Genomic DNA, 12,672 nt, shown 5'->3' with positions numbered 1-12,672 from the left:
GAGAGGATGAAAAGTTTATGCTCAGAATGAACTTCTCCCCTCTCCTTAGGAACATACGTCAGCATCACAGACACAGGCATTCGTTTAGCAATAAAGAAAATTAAACAGGACACAAATTCAACTTAGAGCTGCCTGCCACCTGAACTTTCTATTCTGCTCTAGAGTAGGAAGGGAGGTGTAGACAATGTGGGCCCCAAGGTTTGTCAAGTTCCTTCCTCTTCCTCCTCCTTTTCCTCGGTCTCATCTTTCTGTGAGAGTGGAAGCATCTCTCACAGGCATGCATCTGAGCTAAACACTGCAACTCCCATTCCTGCTCCCCCCACCCCCATTGTCGTGGCTATTATTGACCAGGCTATCTGCCTGGCCCTGTGTGTGGCATCCTCTTTAATCCTCACAACACAGGCTGCAAGATACTCTTACCTTCCTCATTTTTCTTAGACACTCGTAGCCACTAGATCCCCTCCCAAACATCCTCAACTAGATCTCTCAGAGCCATGACTAACTTCTTGGGAAAGCTTCTGTCTGGAGGGATAGTCAGTGCAGGTAACTGGCTTTATTATCACTGTGCTCATAGGTCTCCAGTGGGAAACATGCCTCAGTGACTGGGCTGGTCGCAGCCACCCTCAATTCTTTTCTACTCCTCTCTGCCTGGTTTCCTGCCCAGGAGGCTGAGCTCTATGAATTGCATCAGTGGGCTCCCTCCTGCTCTCGCATCAGCCAACGAGAGACCCAGATGGCAACTGTCTGAGAAGAAGGCTGGGGCGCTGAGTGGTCCCCCTTGCATGGTTCTGACAGTGGCTGGCTGCACATGGCTCTGGCTGCTGTTCTGTGCCCTTGTCCAAGGCTCATGACCTCCCTGGTTCCTGTTCTCATCCTCCCATTCCCCCAGGCCTAGGGGTAGTAAAGGCTTCCCAGGGTTGCTAGTCCCTAGTTGGCCTCATCCTTTGCTAGTTCCTTTAATCCCGCCTACTCTTCCACAAATAGTCTTGTCATTAAATCCCTTCAAGTCAATCCTTGATGTGCCAGCTGTTTGCTGCTGGGGCCCTGAGGGATCATTACTTTAGAAAAATGGAGATGTGTACTTAAGTTGGTCTTTACCCAACAGTCTGCTCCGTTCTCTTGGTGGCAGGGCTCGGAAGGCTTCATTTGTGGGAGCGAAGACTGTGTAGACTCCTTCCCGGTTGAGGGTCTCCGTCAGTCCTGCAGACTGGATGGCAGCTACCAGCATGCTGTAGATACACACACAGAAAATGTCACCTGTCGACAGGTATTTTCCTTAAATACCTCACCACTGAGGATAGTAGAGTCCAGGCCACTGGAATGCACACATCTTGGTTTTCATGCCCTCCCTATGCACAAAGAGGGAGTGATTCCAGGCTCCATCTCCTCTCCACCCAGCAAAAATGCTAAGCTCTGTTAAATGGCCAGAGGTCAGAGGCCACAGGAGAAAGGAGGGAAAAGAAAGGGCAGAGGTATGGCTGACCCAGAGACTAGCTGAGCCTCCAGGGATATGATTCTGGGAGGGCAGAGGGGTGTGGTCTCCAGGCCCTTGTGCAGGTGGCTGAAGTCAGTGACAGGGAAACATTCAATGTGACAGCACCCCGAGGTGAATGAGCAAGTCAGAAATGGAGATAGCAGGGCAAGAAAACAAACTCACAAGGGTCTTTCAGTTGCAATAAACAGATACTGCACAGAGAGTGACAGGCTCATCGTGCACTGTAAACTACGTGCTCTTGGCTCACTTGGAGCTTTACAATGAGAGAGTGATGTTTTCCTTGCACTTGAGTCATAAAAATGTAGTCCCCCCTCCCTGCTTTCCATGCATGTGAGGATTACACTCTTAGAAGTAGCCCTTCTTCCCAATGTAAGCTTTCAAGGCGACCCTTGCCTTTTCCCCATCCCAAGTCTGGAAGGTCACAGCAGTGCACCGCTAGTGTTAACTGAAACCCCAAGGTAGAAGAAAGCTTGACAAACAGCTAGTGCCCCACATCCCACTCCAGCATGACCACTGGGCAGAAGCTCCACCCGGAGATGGAACTAATTACCTAAAGCGATTGTCTCCCTTTAGGACATCCATGACAGTCCCCATTGGGGGGGTCAGCACCCGGTCCATGGTGAACAGGGTCCCGTACCTCCCCCTCTTGTCGTGGGCCGCGATGCAGCTGTTCTCAATGCACAGGCTCTGTACAGAAGAGGGACAGAGAAAGAAAGGACTGGTTGGTTATCCTCCCACGAGGGGCCTCCTGATTTGTTCAGAGCATGTAGCAGGGTCATCATCCATGAAGATGAAGGAGTATACATTGGGATGGGTTATTAAGTCTGGGATAAAATGATGTATTTTCTCCAGGAAATAAAACAATAAATGGTCTTCCTTAAGGAAAGAACGACTAGAGAGGCCCCAATAAAGTCACACAGAGGCCCCGTAATGAGAATATCAGTTACACATGAGGTCCATTGACGACGTCGAAATAAATACATTGAACCCATGTATTTATTTCTTTGTTTAACAGATGATAACCATCTTTAGCCAAATGGTGCTGGTTGGTCCCAGGCAAGAGCTATGTTGAGTTGTACTCCCTATTTGATTTCCAGGGTAACTGTTCGGTTTGAAAACAAAGAAGGTACAGCAGAAGTGAGAAGGCACCTTTTGGACCAAGGAGGGCTGTATTTTAGTTTAGGGGACTTCTCTTCTCATAAGCTCAGAAAGAGTCCGAATTCCATCCCTCCTCCCAGGTGTTCATTCCTGAATTCAAGAAGGACTTATTCCTTCACAATACAGGTTGGATAATTGTGTGGTTTATTCTCGAAGGCCTCCAGAAAAAGAGATTCCGATCCTTCTGCAGGATCTCATTTTGTTATCAATACTTTTCCAGAAATTATTTCCTTCCTTGTCAGCAACCAGTTCTCATGCAAACTCCTGCTTATTGAAGACATTTTTTTTTTTTTTTTACGCTAATACAAGTCCCACAGTAAGGAGCTTCCCAGGAGCATGATTTAGGACCCAGAACTTACATTACGATAAACAAAAACTCTCAGTTTTTTGCCGCCCAGAGTTTCCAGGGTCTGTCCATGGTACAGATACTTAGAGGCCAGCTGGTCTTTAATTATGTGGTTCCGAAGCAAATTCCTTGTATGGGCATCAATTGGAGGGGTTCCATCTACAAGAAAGGGTGATAGTTAGGTCCAGAGAGATGCGCTCCTGCAATGAAGAGAGTGATGAGAGATAAATACAGTGAAAAAGCCCATCCCTCCTTGAGTTTGGAAACAGGGATTGAGAAACCAAGTGAAGCTGCCAATATTCCTTAACATCTGGTATCTTCTATGGAGAAATAAAGAAGATCTGGATAATCAAGGGTGTTTGGAGTTTTTCCCTAAGAGGGAAGGGCAGGCACGCACACAACTTGGCCCCCTTCTCTGCCTTCCTGGGGCTGCAGCTCAGCTGTACCCTCACTCTGACCTCTTGAGTATACATTGGCAAGTGACCCTGCAAATAGAAAGGCAAGGGAATGCTCTGCTCTCCCAGATGTCAAGTCTTGAGTTCTGAGGAACGGCTCCCCAACAGCATTCTCTGCACTGCCTAATGAAACAACAGAGCCTCTGAAGTTTCTGCTTAAGTCACATCTGCTTTTGGTTGAGCTGAGTGGAAGTTCTAATGTCCCATGGGGTGCTGTAAATCGGACAGCGTTGTGGAGGTGACGGGGTGGGGAAGCTGCCTCCAGGGACAATCTAACAGGGATGCCTTCCCCATGTTACCTTTGAATACAGAATTCAGGGGAGCCAGGAGGGTCAACCGCTCACTTCCAGAGAGATGATTACCGAGGCCGGCTCGTCTGAAAAGGTCAATGGCTGTGGACACATCAGACTCTGCAGCCAATTCAAATAGCGTCTTGGCTACAAGGAAGGAGAAAGTGGGTTCAAAAGTTAAAAGCGCTGTTTTCATTTATCATTCATCCACCCCAGGGCATGACATACATCAGCAGGAATGTCATCTCGTGAGTCAACAACCCCTCTAAACACTGCTGGGGCCCAGCGGGCTTGTGTCATCAGGGGAACAGTCGCCTAGAAAATCTAACCAGTCAGGAGGAGATGGAGGAGAGGCGAGCTCAGTTAGGCAGAGATCAGCCTCTGTCCCAGGCCCTGTGGGCTGCTTGGTCAGGGCACATTCTAACAATGGGGAGAAAGACAGTCTGTGTGATGGCTTCTGCGGTGTAGATAAGGCCAGCAACCACACCCATAGAAGCATTTTGTTTTTTCCTGTAAGATTCCTTCACTCATGGACAGATGTCACTGGAAGACTAGAATGGGGCTAGGATTCCGAATGGAACACAAGCCAAAGTCCATTCAGTCATTCTAACTGGGTCAGTGACCATGGGACAGCTTGGGCACTATTGAGAAAGCACATGCTCTGAGGTCAGCAAATGGCCCTCTTTGCCCATTCACAGCAGGCAGATCTTCCGAAAGGCCTCTGTGATTGTGTCTGTCCCCAGACCCCTTCAATGGCTCCACACTGCCTCTCCACTGCACCTGCATGCCTGAAGCTCAAGACGCTTCAGTCTGGTCACAACCCACACATTTGCGGTGGCCAAGAAGCCGTGAGCTGGGTCCAGGTAGGGAAGTCACCCAAAGATCTCTGAATTTCCCCACCCCCACCACAAGGGATGGCCTGCCCCTGGACACCTGGCCTACCTGAGTCTGGGATGAGTAGCTCATCAATGTAGTGGATCACCCCGTTGGTGGCCAGGATGTCTTTATTGGAGATGATCGCCTTCCCGTTGATGGTGAGCATGTCCCCGCTGCAGCCTACCTCCAGTGTCGTGCCCTCCAGGGTCTCCACGGACAGCCCCGCAACGATGGCTTCGGCACACATAGCTGACTTCAGGATGTGGTTGTTCAGCAGGTCTGGGGGCCAAACAGACTCAGGTCAAGTGACAGTCTGCTCCAGGATGACCTCAGGGGCCGCTTGCAGCCTGCCCGTGCTGTGAGGATCCTGTTCTCTCAGATGAGGACCCTCAGATGAGGCTGGGGCACCACAGGGCTGAGATCCTCCTCGCCTCCTGCCTGCTGCCCTAGAAAACCAGCTGGGGCTCTGTGGCCACTTTCCAGCTGTGGGACCCCGGGAGAGTCATTCAGCCTCTTTGAACCTCAACTTCCTTATCAGTCAAGTGGACATAAGAATTGCATTCATCTCCTAGGGCTGCTGTGGAGATGACATGAAATTCTGAACGTAAAGCACTCGGCACAGTGCCTGACAACAGAGTAAATCAAATGTGAGTGATTAGCGTATTTGCAGCTGAACTTCAGGGATGCAGGAAAAACTCAAGAGAGCCTACCATGGGATTTTAGAAATCTACTGACCTTTATAAAAATGTAAACTGTAGTAGGAAAAGATGAAAAGTGTACAAATGACAGTTTTGAGTTATTTGTACACTTTATTTGTCCAGGTTTCTGTTCATTTAGGCCAAGGGTCTACTAGCTGCCAGGATATATCTTAAGGTTTGGTGATCAGTAAGACATGGCCTTTGCCATCCCATTCACCACACCCATAAATAATAAGTATAATAATTTATTTGCTTGTCCAAGTGCTACTTTACGGGGCAGGGCAGGGCTGAAGCCCAAAGGGGGCTCCTGACCCATCGTGACTCTTGCTGGCCTCCATTGCCTCAGAGAGCCCAGACAGGCTGGACGGAGGCAAATGCAAGGACCAGTCAAGGAGGAAGAGCCCCTGCCCACCCCAGACTGAGCAGATGGCCTGGACTGCTGCTCACCAAGGTCACCGAGGCTCTGTGTCCCATATTCTCACCACAGAGGCGAGTTTCAATCTGATTCCGAGTGTGGGAACCAAAACCACACTGTCATGGGCAGGAAGAAGCTCTGAGGCCCTGCAAGGCATCGGGCTGCTGCAGATGAGTTGATGGCCTTGAAAGCCGGTGCTGGCCACATTCAGCCAGAGGGAAAGAAAAAGGGTGAGAAGGCCTATGGGAATAAGGCCTTGGGGACTGAGCTTCTCCGAGAAGGAAGGTAAAGTCCAGGATGTGGTAGAAGAACCTGCCAGGGCCACTTGGAGGGTGAGCAGGGCCAGGGCTGGAAACCGTGTCTTCAAACGGGACATACCACCAGCCCTGGCTGCTTCTCGCCTGCCTGCCTGCCAGCCTGCTGGTAACAGCGGAGACTGTTGGGTGTGGGGCAAGGACCTCTTCCTTCCAGTCTGCAGCCACAGCACCAAACAGAGTGTCCTTGCTCTGAACCAGCCGGTTATTGAGTAGGAAAAGGCAGATTTGCAAAAGGGATGAATTAGGGGCCTTTTTTCTTCTTACAGTTTATAATAAGGAGTTTTTTTGGTTTTGTTTTGTTTTGTTTTGTTTTTTTCTTTTGAGAGAGTATAGCTTTGTTGCCCAGGCTGGAGTGCAGTGGCATGATCTGGGCTTATTGCAACTTCTGCCTCCCGGGCTCAAGTGATTCTCCTACCTCAGCCTCCTAAGTAGCTGGGATTACAGGCACCCACCACCACACCCAGCTAATTTTTGTATTTTTAGTAGAGATGGGGTTTTACCATGTTGGCCAGGCTGGTCTTGAACTCTCTGCCTCAAGTGATCTGCCCATCTTGGCTTCCCAAAGTGCTGGGATTATAAGCTTGTCTGGCCTATAGTAAGGAGTTCTGAGGTCTCCAAAGCAAAAAATGTGCTCTGTACAAACCATATGTTAATAGGGAATACAGTTCTAAAAGGCTTTGGGCCCCTTGAGGCTATGTGTGTCCCAATGCCTGCCCTCATTCCCCATTTTGTGCTGTGAGTATCTCTGTCATTGCAGTCACCAAATCAGATCCCAACAACCTGTTTTAAAGCCTGCCATTTCTACTAGGTCTTAAGTTCCTTGGAGGCAAAGGCTGTGCTGTATTCATTTTCATAGCCTCTGTCCCCAGTGCCGGCCAGGCACATAAAGGTACCATAATCACCTGGACACGGAACAAATCCCGTCTTCCCATCTGTGCTTTCAGAAATATGCCCTTTCCCATCCCTGCACAGATAGAAGGAGAACATTTTAAATGTATAGGGTGTCTGAAATGCATTAGACATTTTATACAGCACATTGACACGGTGGGTTTAAATAGATTCAAAAGAAATCAAGTGATCCTGGAATATGTTTGAGAGGAAAAGTGTGGTGGGGTGCATCAGAGACCTGGGGCGTACCCTGCGTTTCAGGGGACTCAGGCAGCAGCTTTGTGCTCATGGCCTTTCAGAGGTCCTGGAGTAGAAAGGGGCAGGGTGGGGGGAAGGCAGAGTCCTCCTTTCTCATCTCCAAAAGGAAAACACGTGAAAACACGTTAGCTCCTTCCCTCTCCTGCAGCAATAATCAATGCACTGCCTAACTTAGCAGCTCATTGAGGAGGGCATGATGAAATCTGAAATGGAGAGTCAAAAGTTGACTACTATGACTGTTTCGTTTTTTTTTCTTGAGACGGAGTGTCGCTCCGTCACCCAGGCTGGAGTGCAATGGTGCAAGCTCGGCTCACTGCAACCTCCACCTCCTGGGTTCAAGTGATTCTCCTGCCTCAGTCTCCTGAGTAGCTGGGATTACAGGTGCCCACCACCATGCCCAGCTAATTTTTGTATTTAGTAGAGATGGGGTTTCGCCATGTTGGCCAGGCTGGTCTCAAATTCCAGATCTCAGGTGATCCACCCACCTTGTCCTCCCAAGGTGTTGATATTAAAGGCGTGAGCCACTGTGCCTGGCCTATGACTGGTTTTTAACTGTAATTTTGGTCTATCCATAAGTCCCCTAGCCACAGAGAAGAATAGTGAAGAGTCGGCATGAGGAATCCATTTCAAGGGTGCCAGTATCTGCCACCCCCACACCTGTAAGCTGTTGCTCTACCTGTTAGCCTTGCTCTGGCCTTGGCCATTCCAGCCTTTCACTCTCCCTGTTTCTGGCCAGGGCCAGCTATGGATCTCCAGCTATGCCTCTCTTCAGTCCAGCTGTCCCAGACAAAAGCTGCTGGATTCTGTACTCAGCCCTCAGAGTAGTGTGGCTGCTGCAGAGACACGGTTAGCTGAAGCAACAGGACAGGATGACCCCAGCCCATGGCTGCAGTGGATATCCTGAGGGTCACCTCAGGCAGGTGGCATGTTCATCTTGGACCAGAGCAGGTCCTGGTCTCAGTCTAGCTGCACAAATGAGACAGCAGCAGGAGCCAAAGGATGCTCACCTCTCAGGGCTTCTGGGTCACCCAGGATACGGTTCAAAGTCTCACTAGGGATCTTCTCGAAGGCCTCATTGGTCGGGGCCAAGAGTGTGTACTGGCCGTTACCTTCAAGCATCGTGTTGAGCCCTGATGCAGCCACAGCAGCCTGTGGGGAGGAGAGAAGATGGAGTGCTCCCTGAAGACTCTGGCATTCCCCACAGAAGATGCACACACAGCTTCGCCGGTTCCCCGCAGGGGCTCGAGGCTTTTGCAGAAGCCCAAGACGAAAACAGAAGCCAAACCCAAGCTCACCCATGACCAAGGGTCTACTAGCTGCCAGGATATATCTTAAGGTTTGGTGATCAGTAAGACATGGCCTTTGCCATCCCATTCACCACACCCATAAATAATAAGTATAATAATTTATTTGCTTGTCCAAGTGCTACTTTACGGGGCAGGGCAGGGGCCTGAGCTCCAGCCACCTGGCCATCTTTCATGTCCTTAACCTGTCTTTCCTCTTCCTGCCCCCAAGTCCTTGTCCCTGCTGTCCTCTCTGCTCTTCCCTCTTTCTTTGCTTCTCTGATTCTATTCCTTCTTCCACTAAAATATAATTTCTTTGGGAGGGTCAACTTGGCACACTTCCCACCCCATCTCACCGCCAGACAAAGGTGAATCAGTCTGCTGTGCCTACACCCATGGCTTGCAGCCCTCCTCACACTGTCACTCTACAGTTACTGGTAATCACGTACACGAGCCCATGCATGGAAGGATCCCGCCACCCATTCTCTACACAGCTGCCAGAAGGATCTTCTAAAGGCCTGAGTGGTTTCCTGCTGCTCCCAGGATGGAGATGGACTCTTTCCCAAGTCTGCAAGTCCTGGAGGATCGGGCCTGGCCACCCTGGCCTTGCCTTTGCCTGTTATATGCCCTTCACATGTGACCTGACCCACTGGCCTCTCCCTTGCCCTCCTGCCCTGAGCCTTCATTATTGCTCTCCCCTCTACTGGGTGTGCTCTTGCCCCAGCATTTTGTATAATGGACCCATTCTCATCCTTTAGACTGCAGATCAAAAGCCACCTCTTCCAGAGAGACCTCCCTGACTTTCCAATCCTCTCTGCACTACTGTCACTCCCTATTTACCTGCCCACTTGACAAAAATTATCACAGTCCATGGCTACCTTGTTGATTTGTTTGTTGTCTCTCTCCAGACAGAATATTAGCTCCACTGAGAATAGAACTTTGCCTGCCTTGTTCACCTCTATACTCCTGGCACATAGACTCACCCTGGAAGTAGCAGGTACCTAATAAGTATGTGTTACAAGAAGGAAAGATGGGCACAATGGAGGGTCAGAAGAGGGAAGGAAGAAATATTTACCAAATCTAAACAGTAAGAGGAGGTGACGCAAAGGGACCAATTGCTGTTCATGTGCTGCCAACTATGTGGGAACATCATTTTCTTGCAGACCCCTGTCCTTCGAGCAACCCAGAGGAAAAGCATGGGAGAGGAGCTTAGACAGCGAGGCTCCCAGCTAACAGCCATCCATGCTTGCGAGGCCTGTCAGTGCCAGCCGGCCCCAGTGTGTTTGTCTTTATGTGTTGGAGATCTCTAGGGAGGGTCCGCCCCACTCCCATTTGTATCCTTTGTGGTTAGGAAGTTCTCCTCGAATCAAGGCAAAAACCCTGACAGGGCAGCCTGCCTCCACTTCCTCCTGAGCAGCCCTTGCCAAGAGGAACATGCCTGCCCTTCCAGTTGTAAGACAAATGCCTGCTGGGCATGGGGGAAGAAACCGTATTCCTGCGGCCCCAGAGCAGTCAGAAGCCAGGCTGGAAATCAGACCCTTGACTTCTGTGTCCACACTGGTGGCTTCTCTGCTGTTCTGGGCTCCAAGAGAACATGGGTATGGTTGGAACCAGGGTCCTAGGGTGGGGACATGTGATCCCAAAGCACACCCAGCCTGATAGGCCATTTATTCTAGTCCCCCATGTGGGAACCGCCACCTCTGGAAGCCACAGTGCAGGTCCAGGGCTCAGAGGACCCTGTGCTGCTGCGGCCACACACCACTGACCTTTCCAGGGGAGGCAAGGAAGGGAACACTTTATAAAGAAGACAGATGGAGAATTTCACAGGTTAGGTCAAGCTGAATGTCTGGTCAATGGATTCTCCATGTTCAAGGGCATTCAGGGGAACCTGCTCTATGTTTCCCTACAGGAGCCATCCTCTACCCCTCCTGCAGAAGAGTTCCTGCTAGGCCCCTCTTGGGAGGCAACGTGTCCCAAGCCTGGGCCTCCACCCAGGGCAGTCCCTTACCCGAAGGGTCTCAAAGGTGTCCTCAATCTCGATGATCTGCTGGATGTTGTTGGTGATGGTGGAGATGACCTTATCGATGAGGTGCACCACCCCATTAGTTGCATGGTGGTCGGCTTTCAGCAGCCGGGCACAGTTCACAGTTACAATCTGCCCAGAGAAGCAGCAAGGATGAGCAGTCAACACAACAGAGACATAGTCCCAAAGCCCCGGGAGGAGAAAACAGTGTTTTCAAACACAGTAGCAGAATGTGGGTTCCACAAGCTGTGGAATAGAGGGCCCAAGGAGAAGCAGGCACAAAGAGGGGGTTGTCTACAGCTTAAACCCCAGAAACCAGCCCACCCATGGAACAGAAGTGGGTTCCTTATGGACCAAGGGCCATGCAGTATGGCTGGGGATCCCCTACCCCATTAGGATAGTGGTGGATCTGGATGTTGGAATTCTGGTACATAGAGGTGAGGGTCATGCCGTGTTTCAGCTCATCAGTCAGGACTCGCCTGCCCACCATATGGTAGCGGAGGGCATTGAGCAGCTCAATGTTGACATTGCTGACAAGGGAGTCCAGCACTTCCTAGGAGAAGGACAGGGTGTCAGTTAGGGGCTGCAGACTCTGTGTTTAAGAGATGGGTCCTTGCAACTCTGGGAAACATGTTCTCAGCCCCCGTGAGCCCAGGCCTCTCTTCTGCCAAGGATCCCTCCTCAGGAAGCACCCAAGTCTTTCTGCCCAGCAGGGCACAGGGGGCATTAGACGCAACCTGGTAAGACATATTTTAGCTCAAGTTCCACAGCCTTTTCTAAGGGGTTAAGGAAAAACCTTCCCGAAACAGTAGGAAATGACTGCAGACTCCCATTCATCATGCCCACCCCTTGGGGAAGTAAGGCAGTTCCCCATAAGAGTCCCCCGGGCAGATGGAGGTCATCTCACAGCTGGCAAGGAGGCCCAGGCCTCGTTGCTAGGGGCGAAGATGGTGAAGCTGCCGGGCCCCTCCATCTCAGGCCTCAGCTTCTCCGTGCGGTCCGTGTACAGCTGAGTGGTGGTGGATCCAACAACTCCCAGGGTCTCGTAAAGGTTTGAGAGTGGTAGGGCTGCAGGAGCATAAGACAGAGGGAGGGATGGCCTCTGGGGGTCCAGCCCAACCACACCCTCCCTTCTCTGCCAGAGAGCACAGTACATCTGCAGGTGGAGAGGACAAGGAGGCATGTGGGAAAGCCCAAAGATAGGCTGTTTCTGGAGGGCTTAAAGCTTGTTATAGTCTTCTTAAAACAATTCAATAAGTCAAATGCCTCTCTACATGAACTCAACTAATTGGCGATTTTTAATCATTTTAAACACAGCAGAGCACAGCTCTCATTCCCAGACATTTAGATAACAGAGGCAGGAACGGACACTAGAAACAGATATCCTAATTACAAACTAGTCTTACAGATTTACCTGTTTATTGAAACTGGTTCCCTAATGGCTTCTATTAGAATGAGAGATTATTATAAATCTCCAAAGTACTGTGTGTATTTGCAGGTAATAAAATGTTATTTCTTAAAGTAGCTTGAAGTTTAGAAGGGGTTTCTCAGACCTTATAAGACCAAAATGAGTTTCATGTTCATTTGTTTTTTGTTTCTTAGACCAAAATGAGCTTAATGTTCATTTTGAAGGGTCTGAAATTAGGGTTCAGAGGTTGAGCTCCCCTTCTAAGGTCAATCTTTTTTTCCCATCCCATTTCCCCACCTGTCCCTCCACTTGAGTCAGTACCTCCATGGCCCCACCCACACCAACCTCTCCCATCACATACTCTAGAAACCTTGGCACCAACCAAATTGCCCTCCTTCCTGTTACGTCTCAGTCTCATGATTGATTGATTGATTGATTGATTGATTGATTTTTGAGATGGAGTTTTGCTCTTCTTGCCCAGGCTGGAGTGCAATGGCCTTATCTCGGCTCACTGCAACCTCTGCCTCCTGGATACAAGTGATTCTCCTGCCTCAGCCTCCCGAGTAGCTGGGATTATAGGTGCCCGCCACCACACCTAGCTAATTTTTTTGTATTTTTAGTCGAGACAGAGTTTCACTATGTTAGCCAGGCTGGTCTCAAACTCCTGACCTCAGTTGATCAGCCCGCCTTGGCCTCCCAAAGTGCTAGGATTACAGGCATGAGCCACTGCGCCCAGCCCAGTCTCACAATCTTTAAGAGACA

The 12,672-nt window shown here is 50.1% G+C and overlaps 2 protein-coding genes across 3 annotated transcripts in view; both read right to left on the bottom strand.

The window, feature by feature from the left end:
- SMAD5 (SMAD family member 5) overlaps positions 1-12,672 on the bottom strand; it is a 281,680-nt gene that overhangs the window by 124,368 nt on the left and 144,640 nt on the right. The window lies entirely within an intron of this gene.
- Positions 1-12,672, bottom strand: part of TGFBI (transforming growth factor beta induced) — a 34,593-nt gene that overhangs the window by 5,935 nt on the left and 15,986 nt on the right. For both annotated transcript variants that reach the window (XM_058441221.1, XM_032157963.2), the window contains exons 4-12: positions 11,410-11,570; positions 10,891-11,055; positions 10,488-10,634; positions 8,204-8,345; positions 4,687-4,899; positions 3,754-3,891; positions 3,013-3,158; positions 2,046-2,182; positions 1,099-1,229 (exon numbers count right to left, since the gene is read on the bottom strand). In XM_058441221.1, coding sequence (XP_058297204.1) covers positions 1,099-1,229; positions 2,046-2,182; positions 3,013-3,158; positions 3,754-3,891; positions 4,687-4,899; positions 8,204-8,345; positions 10,488-10,634; positions 10,891-11,055; positions 11,410-11,570 — 1,380 coding nt within the window. The remainder of the gene's footprint in view (positions 1-1,098; positions 1,230-2,045; positions 2,183-3,012; positions 3,159-3,753; positions 3,892-4,686; positions 4,900-8,203; positions 8,346-10,487; positions 10,635-10,890; positions 11,056-11,409; positions 11,571-12,672) is intronic.

Source organism: Hylobates moloch, unplaced genomic scaffold (genome assembly GCF_009828535.3).
Source record: "Hylobates moloch isolate HMO894 unplaced genomic scaffold, HMol_V3 SCAFFOLD_6, whole genome shotgun sequence".
Taxonomy (NCBI): domain Eukaryota; kingdom Metazoa; phylum Chordata; class Mammalia; order Primates; family Hylobatidae; genus Hylobates; species Hylobates moloch.
Note: the sequence above shows the minus strand (reverse complement) of the source record. Positions and strands in the feature narration are given on the sequence as shown.